This window comes from Littorina saxatilis, linkage group LG10, assembly GCF_037325665.1.
Source record: "Littorina saxatilis isolate snail1 linkage group LG10, US_GU_Lsax_2.0, whole genome shotgun sequence".
Lineage (NCBI taxonomy): Eukaryota > Metazoa > Mollusca > Gastropoda > Littorinimorpha > Littorinidae > Littorina > Littorina saxatilis.
Window position 1 is genome coordinate 41829516 of NC_090254.1, and position 20250 is coordinate 41849765.

At 41.3% G+C, this 20250-nt stretch overlaps 1 protein-coding gene across 7 annotated transcripts in view; it reads right to left on the reverse strand.

Annotated features, from left to right (window-relative positions):
* The window catches only part of LOC138978851 (polyamine-transporting ATPase 13A3-like), a 69259-nt gene that overhangs the window by 25311 nt on the left and 23698 nt on the right, over positions 1-20250 (reverse strand). For all 7 annotated transcript variants that reach the window (XM_070351655.1, XM_070351651.1, XM_070351650.1 and 4 more), the window contains exons 9-18: positions 19992-20061; positions 17209-17340; positions 16395-16556; positions 15471-15628; positions 14643-14831; positions 13998-14059; positions 13583-13727; positions 10684-10779; positions 8823-8882; positions 4924-5077 (exon numbers count right to left, since the gene is read on the reverse strand). In XM_070351655.1, the coding sequence (XP_070207756.1) occupies positions 4924-5077; positions 8823-8882; positions 10684-10779; positions 13583-13727; positions 13998-14059; positions 14643-14831; positions 15471-15628; positions 16395-16556; positions 17209-17340; positions 19992-20061 (1228 nt within the window). The remainder of the gene's footprint in view (positions 1-4923; positions 5078-8822; positions 8883-10683; positions 10780-13582; positions 13728-13997; positions 14060-14642; positions 14832-15470; positions 15629-16394; positions 16557-17208; positions 17341-19991; positions 20062-20250) is intronic.

A 20250-nucleotide genomic window follows, 5' to 3' on the forward strand; every position in this document is an offset into this window, starting at 1 on the left:
ATATCTCTGGGCAGCGCACCCTGCACGGATTTAGTAAAAGAGACGGCAGCTCAGCGAAGCGACAACGATCACGCTCCGGATCTCCGCAACAAAACATGAGCCCGACAACGCAGAACACGAAACAAGCGAGGCTATCAGTGTCACGCACATCCGACAACACTAGCGATGCAAACAATGACACGTGCATCAGGCCTGAAAACGAACTCAGCAACTCACAGGATGCGGACAGTTCCCTATGCTGACCCGTAACCCGTGACCGCGCCCCCGTGTTTACGTGTGCTTTCACGTGCCTCGCGACTTGGCTATGTTAAAGGACAACGAGATGGTTTTTGCGACATTATGATAGACGTGTGTAATGAATGGCGTTTCAATATGTTCTCTTAATGTGAGAGGATTGCGCAACAAAAGAAAAAGAAGATCATTATTTGATTTATTTAAAAAAAGAAAGTATGATTTAATATGTTTGCAAGAATCGTACATTACTGACGATGTAAAAGACCAGTGGGAGAGAGAATGGGGTGGAAAAGTGTATCACTCATCACTTACATGTCAAAGAATGGGACAAATGATCCTAATGAAAAAGAGTTACAGTTGTGATGTGGAAATAATGTTTAAAACAGAAAGAATATTATGTGTGAAAATTATTTCGGATAACAATTGTTTTTACGTGGTGAACGTTTATTTTCCTAATAATTCTTTGGAAAAAAGTCAATTGTGGAAACAAGTAAATGAGTATTTAGAAAATTTAGATGGTGAGAAAATAATCTGTGGTGATTTTAATTGTGTTTTGAATAACGATTTAGATATTGTAAGTGGAGAAAAGCATAAAACGGTTGATGTGGTAAATTTCCAGCAATTCTTAAATAATAATGTCTTAAATGATGTATGGCGCCTGTTTCACACAGATGAAAGGGAGTTTTCCTGGAGTAGGAAGAACCCCTTTATAGCCCGTCGTCTCGATTATATTTTCGTTTCTGATCATTTATTTGATAAAACCCTTTTTTGTAATATTTTGTCAGTACCACACACAGATCATCGTTTGCTTGAACTCAAAATTCAGTTTGTAAATATCAAACGTGGTCCCTCTTATTGGAAATTCAATAACCAATTATTGAGTGATAAATTTTTTGTTGATCTGATGAATGATTTGATTGATGCCTTTTTATTAGAAAATATGGATACGAATGCTCACTTAAAATGGGAATTATTGAAAGTACGAATGCGTGATTTGTGTACAGCCTATGCAGCAGGAAGGAAACGAAAACAAACTAATTATTGTGTTTCTCTTCAGAGGGAATTAGATGAATCTGATACACTATTAGCCAATAAACCACAGGATGAGACACTTTTGATAAAGAGAGAAAATATTAAATCAGAGCTTGAGGTACTGTCACTGGAAAAAGCCAAAAGTGCCCAAGTTCGTTCCCGTGTCCAGTTTATTGAAGAAGGGGAGAAGAACACCAAATATTTTTTGAACTTGGAAAAAAGTAAAGCCAATATGAAAATTATGGACCGGTTGCAAACAAAAGATGGAAGGGTAGTAAATACACAGCAAGAAATTATGAAAGAGCAGGTACGTTTTTTTTAAAGATGCATATGAAAAACAATCTGAATTTAACGAAGTGAGCGCACAGGAATTTGTACAAGATTTGAATATACCGTTTCTCTCCAATGACCAAAAAGGCAACCTAGATTCTGATATTACCAAAGAGGAATTAACAGTTGCTCTAAAACTATTAAATAACGATTCAGCCCCAGGTCTAGATGGCCTCACTACCTGTTTTTATAAAGTATTTTGGCTGAAGATTAGGGATGTAGTTCATGCCTCCTTTATATCATCCTTTGCTAATGGCGAGTTATCGACCACTCAAAAACAAGCTGTCTTGACATTAATCCATAAAGGGAAAGAATTGCCCAGAGATGATCTCGGGAATTGGAGACCCATATCTCTGACTAACACAGATTACAAGATCCTCGCAAAATGTCTGGCAAGGAGACTTTCAACTGTAATTGGTGATATTATTCATGAAAATCAGGTTGGTTTTATGAAAGGTAGGAAAATTAGCACAATGATTAGACTTATTGATGACACCATAGATATTATGAATACAATGGATAAACCTGGAGTTTTATTGGCAGTTGATTTTCGACGCGCTTTTGATAGCATATCCAAAGACTTTATTTTGTTTGCTTTTGATAAGTTTGGTTTTGGAGACAATTTTAAGAAATGGGCTTCGGTTATCATGAATAACAGTCAAAGTTGTATTAATTATACAGGGTGGATATCTAAGCATTTCCCTGTGGAATCAGGCATCCGTCAAGGATGCCCATTCTCGCCGATGGCATTTATTATAGCCCTTGAATTGTTAGCAATTAAGATTCGTTCAGATGAAGATGTTGAGGGTATCCGGCTACCCATGTCACCTTTTGAGGTATCACCAATGAGGGTCCTAAAACTGCTCTTATATGCCGATGATGTCACCCTTTTTTTACATGATCAAAGAGATCTGGAAAGAGCTTTACATATTTTAAACATGTTTAAAGCTGTTTCCAATTTAGAAGTGAATGTAAATAAAACTGAAGCCATGTGGATTGGGTCAAACAAATACTGTACTGACCAATATTTTGGTCTTAAATGGAAACGGAAAGTAAAAATCGTTGGAATTGTTTTTTCAAACAATATACCTGCGTCATCAATTGAAGACAACTGGTCTAAGAAAATTCAACGTATGCAACAAATAATTTTTAATTGGTCCAAAAGAAACTTAAGTATACAAGGTAAAATTTGCATTGTTAAAACCTTTCTTATATCTCAGTTCGTTTATATCTTCCAGTCTCTAGCAGTGCCTTATCATGTTTTACATCAAATTAATTCCATTTTGTTCAGGTTTATTTGGAAGAAAAAATATTCAAATACACGGGCGTTTGAAAAAGTAAAACGAACAATTATGTGTAAATTAAAAGATGATGGTGGATTAAATATGATAAATGTTGTGGATATGCACAACTCATTTATGATGTCGTGGGCTATTGGTCTGCAGAACTCTACAGACAATTACTGGTCTGTCACTCCTAGATATGTTTTTTCAAGTTTGGGTAATGGTTTGTCCTGTTTTGACTCTAATGCATCCTCCAAGAAGCTGGTTGGCGTTGTTAACTGCAGATCGGTCTTTTGGAGACAAGTATTGTTAACCTGGCTAGACAACAAACACATTTTGTATGAAAAGTATGATGCCACACCTGTTCCATTGATGAATCAATGTATATGGAACAACATGAATATACAATATAAACATAAATGCCTCTTTTTCAAAGATTTTATTAAATGTCATATTTACCATGTAAAGGATGTCATGAATGAAATCGGTGACATGATTTCATTTGAAGAATTATGTCAAAAGGTTGCTTATAAACCAGCCAGACAATTTGAGTATAATGCGTTATGTACAGCACTTAAAACAAAACTGATTAACGCATTGCCATACCGATATGTTCTGTTGCAGGGTTTGACTCGTATTGGTAATATTACACCAAGGGAAATAAGAACTGTTTTGGTTAATTTCGAGGTACAAACTCCGAGCGCCTGTTCTTTTTGGCAAAGAAAGCATAATATTGTTCTGGAATCAAGACACTGGCTGTTAGCTGTTAATTGTACAAAAGAAGAACGACTGCGTCTGCTTCATTGGAAAATTTTACACAGAATTTACCCAACGAATATTTTACTAAACAAGATGGGTTTATGTCAAACTAATAATTGTGAAGTTTGTAATGAACTGGATACACTTGAGCACTTCTTTTTTCATTGTCAAGAGGTGAGGAACGTTTGGAAACTATGTAAAGACTTTATTTTTAAGCAAATTTATTATAATATAACTTTGAATGAAACAGATATATTATTTGGTTTTTGGAATGAAAATTTAAAAAACGATCAAATTTACTTTATAAATTATTGTATTTTGATAACAAAAATGACCATAGGAAAATTTAAGTATGGGAAGAAGTTAGACTTACGTATTTTATTGGAATTAGAGTTAAACATTAGACAGAAATTTATGTTTTGTATAATATAAAGTTGATTATGTTAGAGACCAAGGAAGAAGGATGCTCCCCGCCTTAAAGAAAAAAAAAAAAAAAAAAAAAAAAAAAAAATTACACAAATCGGGCAAAAAATATGGGTTGAAGCATCCTGCATGCAACTGAGGTCAACAAAAAAAAAAAAAAAAAAAAAAAAAAAGTCTTTGTCAAGTTTTTATGCAAAGGTTGCTTTTCTTTGAAAAAAAAAGACTGCAAACAACCCTGCGTGACATTGTACGCCAATCGCTAGGGGCGGTGTGTTTTTCTCAGCTTTTGGAGATCTTAAAATGGGGGTTCCACTATGTAGCAGTAAGGGGAAGGTGGAGGGAAAAAAAAGTGCGAATATTCACTGTGTCTCCATAAACCTGCCTGCTGTTCCTCAAGACCTTTAGGTTTTCATTCTTCTTCTGTGTTCATGGGCTGAAACTCCCACAGACACTCGTGTTTTTTGCACGAGTGGGTTTTTACGTATATGACTGTTTTAACCCCCGAATTTAGGCAGCCATACGCCACTTTAGGGTTTTCATCAATCAATCAATATGAGGCTTATATCGCGCGTATTCCGTGGGTACAGTTCTAAGCGCAGGGATTTATTTTTTAATTTTTTATTTTATGCAATTTATATTGCGCACATATTCAAGGCGCAGGGATTTATTTATGCCGTGTGAGATGGAATTTTTTTACACAATACATCACGCATTCACATCGGCCAGCAGATCGCAGCCATTTCGGCGCATATCCTACTTTTCACGGCCTATTATTCCAAGTCACACGGGTATTTTCATTCAGTATTTGCAAAGTGTTTGTCTACCACCAATCACACACTCATTGCACACAGTGTCTACTCACAGGTCTCTTGCAGACAGAGAGACGCTATTTTCTCGGGCGCCCCCTTGCAGTACACCTCCATGTGATCCTGGCCGATGGTACGAGTGATGACGCTCATTCGCTGCACCGCCGACGAGAACGTGAACTGCCGGATTATCCCCACCTCAAATGGATGCTGCACAAAATGGGTTACACTTACAACTGGGAGCTTCATTATGCAACGTTTATTATGTTATTAATAGATTTGGTTTATTTAGACGAATTGTTCAGCCGTTACCGCCTTACGTTGTACTGTCCATGCAGGAACACCACTATAAGCTTCTAGCTTGTTGCTGTTACCTGTGTATTGTGTATACATGTCATGATTGTAACTTGTTGCTGTTACCTGTGTATTGTGTAAACATGTCATGATTGTAACTTGTTGCTGTTACCTGTGTATTGTGTATACATGTCATGATTGTAACTTGTTGCTGTTACCTGTGTATTGTGTATACATGTCATGATTGTAACTTTTGTTAAAATAAACTTATGTTTAAACCAACTGAGAGCTTTTATAGACAAATTCCGGAACTAACTCTGTCAGGTTTGTATAGGTCGTGAAAGAGTTGCTTTCCCTTGTTCTTACTTGCTTTTCTATAGAAACACGGAGGCAAGCAAATCGTGACATATACTACCAGTACCAGGCTTGCCTCAGTGTATCTATGGAAACAAGGAAAAGCAACTCTTCAACAACCTATAAATTCTTGACAGAGTTATTTCCGAACACTGTCTATTGTAAGAGTAATGTGATAAATAAGGGTGGCAGAACAATTTCGTGGTGGGGACTAAACATCTTTTATCCCCACCTTGAACAGATACGACACAAAACGGTTTAAACTTATAACGACCGAGTTAAATGTGATAAATTGGAGCAGTATTACAAGGATGTGACAGACACATGACAGTAACAAACCAAAAACTGCAGGAGTTTCAAAAGTAAACCAAAAAGTTAAAAAAAATTACATTATCCCCAAAAGTATATTACAAAAATGAAACAAACAAAAACAAATAACTGAAGAAAATAGCAAGTTTAAAAACTTATACATGTAATTCATATAGTACCTAGTTTAAAAAAAATCGAACATTTTCAAATCAAATATATTGTTTCACAATATATTTCTTAAATATATGTTCATCAAGAAAAACAAAAATAGAGCAATATGCTGCTGAGGGGACCATAATTACTTGAACAAAACAGATAACAGCAGAAGATGACAAGAGTCACTAACAGATTTATACGTAATTGTATGCAATTGCATAGAATTTTTCAACAATAATTAGGACAAGTCCCCCCCCCTCCCCCTCCTCCCCCCCCCCCCCACACACACACACTTGTAAATGAACACATGCCCAAAAAGGACAGACATTCAAGCATCATTAAAAAATAAACATATGTTATGTTTAGCAAAAAGAAACAGATATGTTAATAGTCAATCTCTATCTAGGTGTGAGTTAATCGCTGAAACACAGGACACATTTATATATGTACATAATCACAACAAAAATGATATTATGAATATGTACACTCATATGTACACACAGTAAAACACACATACACACACAAACAGGTTTGCTGTAGCATTCTTTCACTTGCAGTGCTCTTGTGTGGGTACTAAACACAAAGCAGAAAACTTAGCAGACTACAATGCATTACCTTTTCAAAAAGGGTCAGAGAGAAGTTCATTTACATTGGTGTGTGCATATGTGTGTGTGGGGGGGGATAAAAGAGAGGGGAGTGCCTTAGTTGCACAGCTTATGTACGTGTGGTAATTTATTGGTTTTATCATGAGAAGCAGACAGGAATCAAGTTTGCTTGTAAAAGATGGTAATGAGAAGACCTTTTTTTTTTCTTTTTTTTTAAACTGAACGCTTCACTACTTAAAGTCTTCATGTTCAAGCTACAAGCCTCATCAAAAGCTGGGAATGAGTTTCTTTTTATTTCTGAAAGACTGTCCATAAAAGTGTTTACTGTCTGTGTGCTGCATAATGCATGAATGCATTTGTGAGTGTAAGTATGCATGTGTATGCAAGCTTTTGCTTATCTGTCTGTGTGCTTGTGAGCATGTTTTGGTGACTACCTTATTAATGAAATATTGCATGTCAAAACTCTATAAATTTAGCACCCTCATCCCAGAGAAATCAGTTTTAGATTAAAAGCTGATGACAGTTTCTCTGAAACTTGCTGCCAATAAACCGAGTGTTGTTACAAGTTCAAAACAAGCGTTTCTCGACTTGTGGCATTTGTCAAGACGGCACAAAGCTAATGACAGGAAAGGGCCTTCACTCCGCAAGAGAAGGGATAAGACGTGAGAAAGGGATCAGTAACACCCATGCTCACCGGTGATATACTGTGCATATCAAACTCTTTCACCTGTACACCAAAGGCAGTGTTAAGTGTTAACACAAATACTTTGTCCAGCATTGAACGGATTAGTCAGCATTAGAAATAAACCTAAGACAGGCATTATTCAGTGAAGAATATTTGGTGAAAACTAATATGGCAGTTACATCTCTGCCAGCTGAAGTTTTACAGTTTACTTCCGTTGATCCGACGATTAGCGTCACTGCAGAAAATCTTTGACAAAGCAGTACTGCTTACTGAATTTTATGATGTATAACAGTCAAGAGTTGCCTTGTAAGTAGCGCCTAGCAATGTGCATAAGAATGACCCAACAAAGGGAGCCCAAATTACGATTTTTCAAAAGGGTTGCACATTTTATTGTCATCTTCACAATTTGTCATCCATAAGTAGCCAATTAATACGAAAAACCTTTTCATTGGTTCAGCGGTTATGATGAAACAGATACAAACATTACACTATGATGAAAGAGATACACATTGTTAATGTTATACAGGCATCACTAATACAATGCAATATTATTGTTCACTTCTGTTAAGAAAAGTTCTTTGAACAAATTCATGGGATTCTCATGGCTTAATTGGACGATTAAATGATGGAATCTCTTGTTTTACTTCCCATCTATTTCATCGAAATATTCTTCACAGATATGATATTCATCATTGTCACGTGAGCAATTAACAGCACTGCTCCACTGCACAATTGACAAGTTTCACGAAAGCAGCTATGAAACATAAAGCACGTCAAACACAGGCACCAAAACTCAGACAAAAACAGTCCACAACAGAATCAAAAAACAAGAATGGTAGGTTGTTGAAACGTTTGTTATTGACAAAACAATACATTCACAAATATATTGACCCAACGGTCTTTTAAGTGCACAGACAAACAATTAATAACGAAAACTTATCTGGTTGGTTTTTTCTTCCGCCTGCCACGAAGCCGCAAGCGAATGAATGATTATATGACGAAATGAGTGACGTAGACAGGGAATGACGTCAGCGCCGAAAAAAAGTAAATAGAACATGACAGAGAGAGACAGAATGAGAGATTCATTCATTCATTCATTCGCTTGCGGCTTCGTGGCAGGCGAAAGAAAAATTCAGCCAGATAAGTTTTCGTTATTAATTGTTTGTCTGTGCACTTAAAACACCGCTGGGTCGATATATTTGTGAATGTATTGTTTTGTCAATAACAAACTTTCCAACAACCTACCTTTCTTGTTTTTTGATTCTGAATTTTGGAACGTTGGCAGTCTCTTTGTTTTTGGATTTAGTCCACCACAGAGTCAAAACACTCAAAGCATGAAGTTAAACACACTGCAAACAACAAACAAATAGATACATTTCCACAACTATACACATGAACAGCCGGTATCAAAATACAGAGACGAAACAGCGAGTCAAAGCATTTAGTCAAGCAAAGTCCTGTTAGTATGTTAAGTAACAAAACCCAGCACACAAACACCAAGTCAGGTTACAGAAATAACTGTGTACGCATGCTGCCAGAATCTGAATAATACCTGGTCCCACTTGCCCGCTAAGGCATTTTCAAATAGTTCATCCGAGGTAATCAATTTCTCCTGCAATGGCACAAATGTTGTTAGGTGACAGGTTAAAAAAGCGGATCTGTTTCTGGACCACACACCTGAAGTTGTCCTCATATACATTTATTAACCGTACACCTGAAGTTATCATCGTTTCCGGTGCCTTTTTTCACGTTCAAACTTGTACAGATTTGTGATGGAGAGAAGTTAACAACACACTCCAAAATTTATTAAATTAATAAACAATTGTAATTCAATCAAGTTGGCGTTTTAATGAAACAGATCCTGTGATTGGTCAGAATGCCCCAACTCATTAAAAATTACCGGTCATTAATTGTCGATAACCACTCGCTAAAAAAGCCATTAACCACCTGCTGGCGAGGCGCATTGATACAACCTCAACTAGTCTCGGTTAGCTTTGAGGGTCATTTTACAAGTAGGAAATATGAAGGCCAACGAAATACCGAGACCATAAGGTATGCGAAGTGATGACGTCGAATACGTGACGTAGGTTGATGCATGAATTCTTCCGGACTACGTCAGTCAATTGCAAAGATCGCTTTTGTGATGAAAAGAATGTGTTTTAGAGTTTGCTGTCCAGAAACCCGTCAAAAAAGAAGGGAAAATGTATGTGAAAGAAAACAAAACAGGAGCAGAGTGATAAGATAGGAATACAGAGACATATTTCTTGGGACTTGACCCTTGCAGGTAGGTGGACTGAAAGTAGTGTGTGAACAGAACAGAACCAATTCTGTCTGTTTACCATCGCATGAAAGCAGGAAAGAGATCGTCGTCAGATTGAATTACAATAACATTAACATGCTTCCATTTGAAACTTCTCGGTCATCATCGTGGATTGACGCCCTCCCAAAGTCTAATTGAAGCCCTCCGTCGCTTCGCTCCGTCGGGCTTCAATTAGCTTTGGTCGGGCGTCAATCCCCGATTTTGACCTCGTAATTAATAGTCACAAAGGCTTGCGGAAAAATACCACCTTAGACAGAAACATTATGAGAAAGAGTTTACCTGCTGATTAATCATCAGCCTGATAATGTCTGCTTGTCCTTGCCCAAAACCTCATGAGTAATTATTGTTTCATTATAACAGCAGAAGTATTACAGCAATTATTCCTTTCATTCCTAGAATCATTCTTTCTCTTCACAAGCTGTGGCAATTTTAACAAAAGAATTCTCAGTGAGCAAATGAAAAACACAACCAAAGCTCGACAACACTAGGCTTGTGCAAAACAAAAGAGCAGTCATAATTAACCAAAATGTGTGATATACAGGTTTGATTATACTTCCAACTACAATAACAAATATTAAAAAAATCAAGAAAATGATACTTGGTACATTTAATAGCCCAAAAGAGTCATCATAAAGAATAACGATACTTGGTACATTTAATAGCCCAAAAGAGTCATCATAAAGAAAATGATACTTGGTACATTTAATAGCCCAAAAGAGTCATCATAAAGAATAACAAAAACACAACTTATATCCAAACAAAAGATTTTTCTTTGGAGCAACAACAGTTGTTCTCTACCCAGATGTGTGCATGTTTAGGTGCCATAGTGGTGACACAGGGTTAGGACATGGATACCGTCCCATCCGTGTCCGTCCTAGGCCCGATTCTAACCTAAGACCCGCGGATAACAAGTCCAGTTCTCTACCAATAGTTTTTTTATTGTGAATTTTAGAACGTTTGCAGTCTATCCGATTTGGGCTTTAAGAATTCTTACACCCGCAAAGAGAACAAAAACAGTGTGCATAAACAGCTCATAAAAATCTAATTGTGAGAATTGCAGGGTGAAAAAAAAAGAGAGTGAATTGAGCCTGACCTCTTCTCCGAGGAAGGTGTCCCTGCTGTAGGGTCGGACAACGGTCGGCATGATGGTGTCGTACTTGCTGGTGTCCTGGCCCGGCTCCTCCAGATGCTGTAACACACATACACTTACATTATTTGCCTATGTCATAAATGTAGACATGCGTCTAGCACACAAGTTTTTAATAAGGTTAGCAAGGAAGAACAGCTGTATCAGGCATGATGAGATGTCACTCCATCCCTTGTGTCCAGTGTCTGCCGTGACCGCTGTGTTACCTTTGTTGGGGCCGATGGACCCCAAGGCGCAGGGATCAGTGTTGGCAGGTAGGGAAGAGAGGGTAGTAAAGCAGGATATCAACACTTAGGCCCGTAATTAGAAAGAGAGGGGAGAGGAGGACTTGTGAAAGTCAAGGAGAAGAGCCCAGCCGCAATGTCCATGTTGCCGGGGGGCTTGCACGTGTGATGCATCAGCGGGGGTCTATAAGAACGGTGTTGATATCCTGCTTTACTACCCTCTCTTCCCTACCTGCCAACACTGATCCCTGCGCCTTGGGGTCCATCGGCCCCAACAAAGGTAACACAGCGGTCACGGCAGACACTGGACACAAGTTGGTATACAATAAGCACACTTCCTTCCCGTTGGGTCCCGCTGGTCGCCGGGAACCGCCGCTGGCCGTCGTAGCCTTGCCGCCCTTGTTGTCTTGGACGTCATGCTGGAGCCGGTCCCGCAGGATCACCGTGGACAGGTAGGGGTTGGGGGTTCCCCACTTGAATCCGCTGGACGACTGGCGCCTTCTGTACTCGTCGTCGTACAGAAGCACCGACTGCCACAAGTATCTGGCCCCTAGCTCGCCTATCATCTCTGTGTACCGGAGGTAGGCGGTCGAGTCAAACCCGGGCTTCTCAGCAATCAACCTCGCCATGATGCGTGCGTTTGCCACAATCCAGTGGCAGGGGGAGACTTTGTCAAGTTTTGGTCTCTGGTTGAGTTTTAGGATGACACCTCCCCCGAGTGTCACCTCTTCCTCGGCCGCCATCGACCCCGGCACAAAATCCAGAATGGAAAGATAGGAGGTCTCACCTGTTGGCTGCAGTGACAAGCCGCCTAACAGTCCCTGGAGTGGTTCCACGCTTTTTTCCTCAGTCACCCGCTGGGATAGTGGCCCTCCCCCGCTTCGCTTTTGCAGGGCCGCCACTGCTACTCTCAGCGCTACGTAGTGGCCACGCTTGAGACCCAGGCCCTCCAAATCCTGGGCAGTCACATTACTCAGCACATTGAGGGTGTTCAACTCCTCATCCTGGAGAACTTTAACCACCGTTAAAGGCAGATCTGTCGCCCACGCTCCAAATTCGAAGTCCATATTGCAGTAAGAAATAGTTGGCATATGCCCGCTGCGCCGCGCTGGTAAGGACTGACCACAATGTGTTGCTCTCCCGTTCTTATAGACCCCCGCTGATGCATCACACGTGCAAGCCCCCCGGCAACATGGACATTGCGGCTGGGCTCTTCTTGACTTTCACAAGTCCTCCTCTCCCCTCTCTTTCTAATTACGGGCCTAAGTGTTGATATCCTGCTTTACTACCCTCTCTTCCCTACCTGCCAACACTGATCCCTTTAGGCCTACCTCAAGTATCTAACATCCTCCTCCTCCACCCGCGGCTAATCTGTCTCGTTTAAATAGAGTTTATCTGACGCTGTCCGCTCTATCTAAACTCACACTTTAATAAGGTTAGCAAGGAAGAACAGCTGTATCAGGCATGATGAGATGGTAAAAACTCATGAAAGCGCACACACTCCCCCCATCCCCTCCTCTTCCATCCACACACACACACACACATTTAATAGCGTTGAACATGATGAGATCGAGGGGGTCACTGCTGAGTTCTCTGTAGATGATGATCAAAGAATGACATCTTGTTATGTTATATGAAGTCTTATATCGCGCGCGTATCTCCAGACTCGGACTCAAGGCGCAGGGATCTATTTATGCCGTGTGAGATGGAATTTTTTACACAATACATCACGCATTCACATCGACCAGCAGATCGCAGCCATTTCGGCGCATATCCTACTTTTCACGGCCTATTATTCCAAGTCACACGGGTATTTTGGTGGACATTTTTTAACTATGCCTATACAATTTTGCCAGGAAAGACCCTTTTGTCAATCGTGGGATCTTTAACGTGCACACCCCAAATGTAGTGTACACGAAGGGACCTCGGTTTTTTGTCTCATCCGAAATGCCTACGTACATGCCTATCCTCTCCCCTTTCCACCCCCCACCCCTCTCAACACACAAAGCCATACCATTTTGATGGCGTTGGATATGATAAGGTTGAGAGGGTTCTCCACTGACAACAGTCAAGGATTGAAGTCTTCACACACACTCCTATCCCCCCCCGAATCCAAATCACACCTAGAGAACTGAACCTATCTAATGGCGTTAGATATGATAAGGTCGAGAGGGTTCTCCACTGACAAGTATCAAGGTTTGAAGTCTTCACACACACTCCTATCCCCTCTTCCCAAATTCAACAAACACACACAAAACCGTAACCATCTAATGGCATTGAACATGATGAGGTCGAGAGGGTCACCACTGAGCTCTCCGTTAATGATGGTCACGGAATGTCGTCTTCACATTCACTCCCATCCTATCCCCCCCCCCCCTCCACTGACAATGGTCAAGGAATAAAGTCTTCACACACACACACACTCCCCTTTCCCCAAAACCCAACAAGGACACAGACATAGAGAACCTTACCCATTTGATGGCGGTGAACATGATGAGGTCGAGAGTAGCACAACCGAGTTTTCAGTTAATGATGGTCAAGGAATGACACGTTCAAACACAAACACACTCCCCTCTGCACACCCCCTCCCCCACCCAAATCCAACACACACAGAAGCGTACCCATTTGATGGCGTTGAACATGATGAGGTCGAGGGGGTCACCGCTGAGTTCCCCGTTAATAATGGTCAGTGAGTGACAGGACGCCAGGCAGATGAGCAGCGCACCGCGGTCAAGCTTGGAGGGGTCATGCTGCACCTCGTGGAAACTGCAAGGACATATCATATTCAATTCTGTTAACAGACCTGGTTACCCCAAAATTGGACAGAGTAATTGTTAATAGTTGAAAACTAAATTAATGCAAATTTAAAACCAAACTCCAAGATTAGTTAAACCAGCCCGATTTGAAGCACACCAAAAAATGGTAGTATGGTCATGAATGGCATATTTTTTGCCAAAAGTCTTCCTCCAATGTACTAAGAGTAAACAGGTCTCCTTGTATGAAACACTTGACTATAACAGTGACAAACCAACTTACTGTTTGTCTGCAACTGGTACCACCCCCCACATGTCCAAGCCATCCTCCGTCAGTGTGCCAGTCTGCAATCACACACACAAAGTCAATAATTAATGAAAGCAAATCTTTTTAAATCAACAAAGGAGACCCTCCCCCTCAAGAACTACACACTCTCAGTCTCACAATACTTCAATACCAAAATCTCAATGAAAAGGAATCACAGATTGAAGCACACCCTTCAGTAAAATAAGATCTGTTACAAAAAATACTTATTCGTCTGTTGTGTATCTCGTTTGTCAATTGAACCCAATGCCTCCCAGAGGGCCCATATATCGCCTGCTATGATGGCTTCTTTGCTTTTGCACGCATACTTCCTACAATGTAATCTGAAACACATCTGTTTCCGTTTCTGCCCGCTTCATGCAAGGTTTGAGCGTTTCCAGTTTCTGAAAACTTGCAGTGGTTACATATTTTTTAAGTTTTAAATTGACGGAGTGACTTCCTATGTCATGGTAACTGCATAGGAGATGGAATCATTCTGTGCGGGAGGCAAGAAATAAAAGATTGATCAAGGCTCAAGTGAATGTTTCATTTCGTCAACAAATATACATTCCATGAACTAACATTTTTGCTGTTTGATTTTGTCATCCTATACGGTTCCTTTACCTTGTCAAAGCAGAACGCATTGATGCGGCCACAAAAGTTGATGCGCGGGGGACTGATGCAGAAGATTCCTTCTTTCTTCAAGCGCGACTGAGCGTACACCGTTCCCACCGTCATGGCTGCCGGCAGAGCTGGCGGAACGATGATGGTGACAATATCCAGCAGTCGTTTGATCATCTGATCGACTGGCGCCTAAAGAAAAGAAAACTCTATTACTTGGACTACTTTCAGAATAAATTGCTAAATATCCGGATTTATGAGCATTTAGGGCAGGAATACATTTCTTCTTAAATACACAGCAACGCAAGAAATTATTTTGATTACGAAATAAATGTCACACTCACACAGGCATCTCAAACACACACACACAAACACATGTACGTGTGCACTTTATCACTCAAGACATACATAAGCTTGTGAGAACTTACGTTTCCATTCAAGCACATGAGTTACACTATCGATTCTAAGCAGATATTCAACCCTGTGCAAAAGCGTATGCGCACACACACACACACAGCCTTATGCACGTGAAGCAACAAAATAAACACACACAGACTCTCCCAGCAAGTGTGAATGCATGCCCACACCCACACACACTCTCTTTCTTCATGCTTTATTCTGTCACACTCCAAAAATTAAGTTCTTCTTCTTCGTTTAGGGGATGAAACTCCTACGTGCACTCGTGTTTTCGCGCGTACACACAGCCACACGCCAATTTTGGTGTAATAAAAATACATTTCTGGGGAATAAAAATAAAGTCAATTCAATGCTCTCTCTGACTCTCTCCCCCTCCCTCCCACCCACCCCACAAACCTCCTTCCCCTCACTTACCCCATTCCTGATGTACATGATGAGGGAGTAGACCATTCCGAGTGACGCCATGACGGCCAGGAAGAGGATGAACTTGACCGAGTCCCTGTAGAACTTGAAGTCCAGGGGCTTGGGATAGAGAATGGCGCACACCAGTTCTCCCTTGGCCGTGCAGTAACCTGTGACAAACACATAGATAGAACTTGAAGTCCAGGGGCTTGGGATAGAGAATGGCGCACACCAGCTCTCCCGTGGCCGTGCAGTAACCTGTGACAAACACATAGATAGAACTTGAAGTCCAGGGGCTTGGGATAGAGAATGGCGCACACCAGCTCTCCCGTGGCCGTGCAGTAACCTGTGACAAACACATAGATAGAACTTGAAGTCCAGGGGCTTGGGATAGAGAATGGCGCACACCAGCTCTCCCGTGGCCGTGCAGTAACCTGTGACAAACACATAGATAGAACTTGAAGTCCAGGGGCTTGGGATAGAGAATGGCGCACACCAGTTCTCCCTTGGCCGTGCAGTAACCTGTGACAAACCCTTGGATAAAACGTCATGATCTGAAGAAAGCAGAGTGAATTAAACGCGCTTGAATCAGCAGAAAAACAAACAGGGGCGGGGAAGGAAGGGGGTTCCTGGGTTCCAGAAATTACCCGGCAAATGTACTTTTTTTTCTCACAAGGACAGACCAATAAAGACCCCTTTCAAATGCTAAGTTACAACATGAGCTGAAGGGCAAGGCCAACTTCTGCATCCCTGCCTCATTTTGGAAGAACCTCCCTCTCATATGCTAGGTCCAGCCCTGATGATGACATATGGGTTCAAACCGTTGTATTGTTACTTAGTGTTGTCACCTTTGTAAATTTCAGTTACATAATTTCAAATTTAAAAAAAAAGTTAACTTAAAAAATCCTATTTCTACACTTTGTGAACGCCGCTCACCTGTTCTGACCACAACAGCCAAGACTTTAGAGTTGCCATAGTAACGTGTCTGCACCACGTGTGTGCCTGAAAACAGCGTGTGTCGTTTGTGGATCTCCGGTGAGTACAGTTCACCGTCCTCCTGGTGAGTCAGCGGAGTCTTGGTCACCGGTACACTCTCACCTGCACGTGAAATGAAGAAGTCAATAAATAAAAGAAAGAAAGAAAGAAAGAAAGAGAAAACAAAACAAAGAAACAAAGAAAGAAGAACAGAAGGACAGTAAGAAACAAAGAAAGAGAGAAAGAAAGAGAGAGAAAGAAAGAGAGAAAGAAAGAAAGAGAGAGAAAGAGAGAAAGATTAAAAAAAAAAAAGCAATGAGTAACCACAGCAAACCAAAAGGGCTTTTCATAGTTTCTGATTTTCACTGGCAAGATCTTGATTTACAAACGCGAGAACATTCTTATTCAAGAGTTTTCTGTCTTTCATTTAACAAGGATATGTGTGATCATGTGTGCATGCATGTGTGCTTTTGTGTGTGTGTGTGTATGCAAGTAAATGTAAGGTAAGGTGAGGTACGGTGAGGTAAGGCAAGGAGAGGTGAGGTAAGATAAGGTAAGGTAAGGTGAGATGAGGTAAGGTAAGGTAAGGTGAGGTGAGGTGAGGTAAGGTGAGGTGAGGTAAGGTAAGGCGAGGTAGGGTAAGGTAAGGTAAGGTAAGGTAAGGTAAGGCAAGGTGCGGTAAGGTAAGGTATGTGTGTGTGCATGTGTATGTGTATGCCTGCCTGCCTGCGTGCCCTTGTCTGGTGTTTGTATGCGTTTGCTTTCAATAACACACCTGTCAGCATGCTCTCGTTGACAATACAGGTGCCAGTGATGAGCACAGCGTCACATGTCATGACACAGCCATTCGCCGGCACTGCGATGACATCACCTGGCACAAGCTCACGTTCTGGTATCTCTATGAAGCCTGTGAAACAGTTTTGCCTTACAATAATACCATTTAAAATAATAATAGCACATTTCTAGAGCACTCCCCTGCAGAAAAATACCCCAATTATTTGAGAGGGGCAGGTTCCACAGAAAAAGATGAAAGTAATTAGCAGGGATTGCCTTAAATGGCAACTCCCAGTGTTTTCATTGGTTTTAATCTGAGAGACAACAAGTGAAATGCAGGAGAAGAATCAGAACATATCGAATACCAAACTGGTCTTGAAATTTCTTTAGGAAAAGTTTCTTTCTCCAAAGACAGCATCATCTCTGTATGTTTTTTTTGTTGTTTTTTGTTGTTTTTTTTGCTTAACGCCCAGCCGACCACGAAGGGCCATATCAGGGCGGTGCTGCTTTGACATTTAACGTGCGCCACACACAAGACAGAAGTCGCAGCACAGGCTTCATGTCTCACCCAGTCACATTATTCTGACACCGGACCAACCAGTCCTAGCACTAACCCCATAATGCCAGACGCCAGGCGGAGCAGCCACTAGATTGCCAATTTTAAAGTCTTAGGTATGACCCGGCCGGGGTTCGAACCCACGACCTCCCGCTCACTGGGCGGACGCCTTACCACTAGGCCACCGTGTTGCGGTCATTTTGCCATTACTGACCGACTAGTTTCAGTGACAGGCAGGTTCAAAGTACTTCATTTCAGTTTCATTTTCATTACTTTATTGTCCAATCGCTGGGAAATCACGGTTGCTTCCTCCCAGTGGAAAATAACAGCAGCAACAGAGTCGCGCTACCCAAGTAGGTGCTTGGTTAGGTGTAATCAGCCATCTGCACTATTGGCAGAACGACCGAGGTCTTTTACATGCCACAGTGACACAATTTTCCGGTTTTGGGTGCGATTTTTGCGACTTTAGAGTAGTAATTTAGACAGGCTAAATGTTTCCTACCCCAAATATTACATAATTTTACATCCAAGATCTTTCTTTCTTTATTTGGTGTTTAACGTCGTTTTCAACCACGAAGGTTATATCGTGACGGAGAAAGGGGGGGAGATGGGATAGAGCCACTTGTTAATTGTTTCTTGTTCACAAAAGCACTAATCAAACAAGAAGAGCAAACGCTCGATCGAGTCACTTTCGCAGTTCTGAATATTATATGAGGCATCAGATGGACAGGAAGAAATTGCTATTCACAACACAATGAGTCACGTTCACATAAAATTTGAGCCCGGTCACTTTTATAGTTTCCGAGAAAAGCCCAACGTTAAGTTGTGTGTTGCCGAACAGAAAAGGCTAGTTATCTCCCTTGTTTTTCTGATAACGTTCGTAAAAGGCTACAGATGTAAATACTTTGATGTAAAGAATAATCCTACAAAGTTTCAATCACATCCGATGAACTTTGTCAAAGATATAAAATGTCTAATTTTTCCTTTGACGCTGACCTGTGACCTTGAAAAAGGTCAAAGGTCAACGAAACCATCGTTAAAGTGTAGAGGTCATTGGAGGTCACGACTAAACAAAATATGAGCCCGATCGCTTTGATAGTTTCCGAGAAAAGTCCAACGTTAAGGTGGTGTCTACGGACGGCCGGCCGGACGGCCGGCCGGACAGACTAACACTGACCGATTACATAGAGTCACTTTTTCTCAAGTGACTCAAAAATTGCTCCAGGGGCTTGCAACGTAGTACAATATATTACCTTATTACATCCGAGATATATGTGCTTGTTAAAATAATATCATGCACACATCCATTGAATATCACATAATTGCATTAATGATCTGAAAGTGAAGGCAAACATTATTATCTCGGGGGTTTCTCAGCATCATGGACGGTCACACTTGTAAAACATTTATCACCAGGAAAACAGTAAGAGTAATCACTGATCACAGGGCGGGGATGTAGCTCAGTCGGTAGCGCACTGGATTTGTATCCAGTTGGCCGCTGTCAGCGTGAGTTCGTCCCCACGTTCGGCGAGAGATTTATTTCTCAGAGTCAACTTTGTGTGCAGACTCTCCTCGGTGTCCGAACACCCCCGTGTGTACACGCAAGCACAAGGCCAAGTGCACACACAAAAGATCCTGTAATCCATGTCAGAGTTCGGTGGGTTATAGAAACACGAAAATACCCAGCATGCTTCCTCCGAAAGCGGTGTATGGCTGCCTAAATGGCGGGGTAAAAATGGTCATACACGTAAAAGCCGTGGGAGTTTCAGCCCATGAACGAACAAACAAACAAAAATCACTGATCAAGTCAAGGTGTGGAGGTGGGAAGTATAGACGGGCACAGTGGCGTGGTGGCAAGACGTCGGCCTCCTAATCGGGAGGTCGTGAGTTCGAATCCCGGTCGCTGCCACCTGGTGGGTTAAGAGTGGAGATTTTTCCGATCTCCCAGGTCAACTTATGTGCAGACCTGCTAGTGAATTAACCCCCTTCATGTGTACATGCAAGCACAAGACCAAGTGCGCACGAAAAAGATCCTGTAATCCATGTCAGAGTTCGGTGGGTTATAAAAACACGAAAATACCAAGCATGCCTCCCCCGAAATCGGTGTATGCTGCCTGAATGGCGGAGTAAAAACGGTCATACACGTAAAAATCCACTCGTGCTAAAAACATGAGTGAACGTGGGAATCTAAGCCCATGAACGAAGAAGAAGGTGGGAAGTATACATACCATCAGCTCCATCAGCTACCAGAATGTTCGTGTCATCTGTCGCCATCATATTACGCAGCGTGATTCTTTGCTGAAATACACAAATAACATAACTACATTAATGGCAACTTGAATAATCTGATTTACTCGGATACAGAACCACGAGTTTAAACAATACAGTGGCACCCCCCTTTTAAGACCTCCCCATTAAAGTCTCTCTCCCTTTTTGGCTCACGTAAGTGTAGCCTATGCGATGCTAACTTTTGTCTGTCTGTGCGTG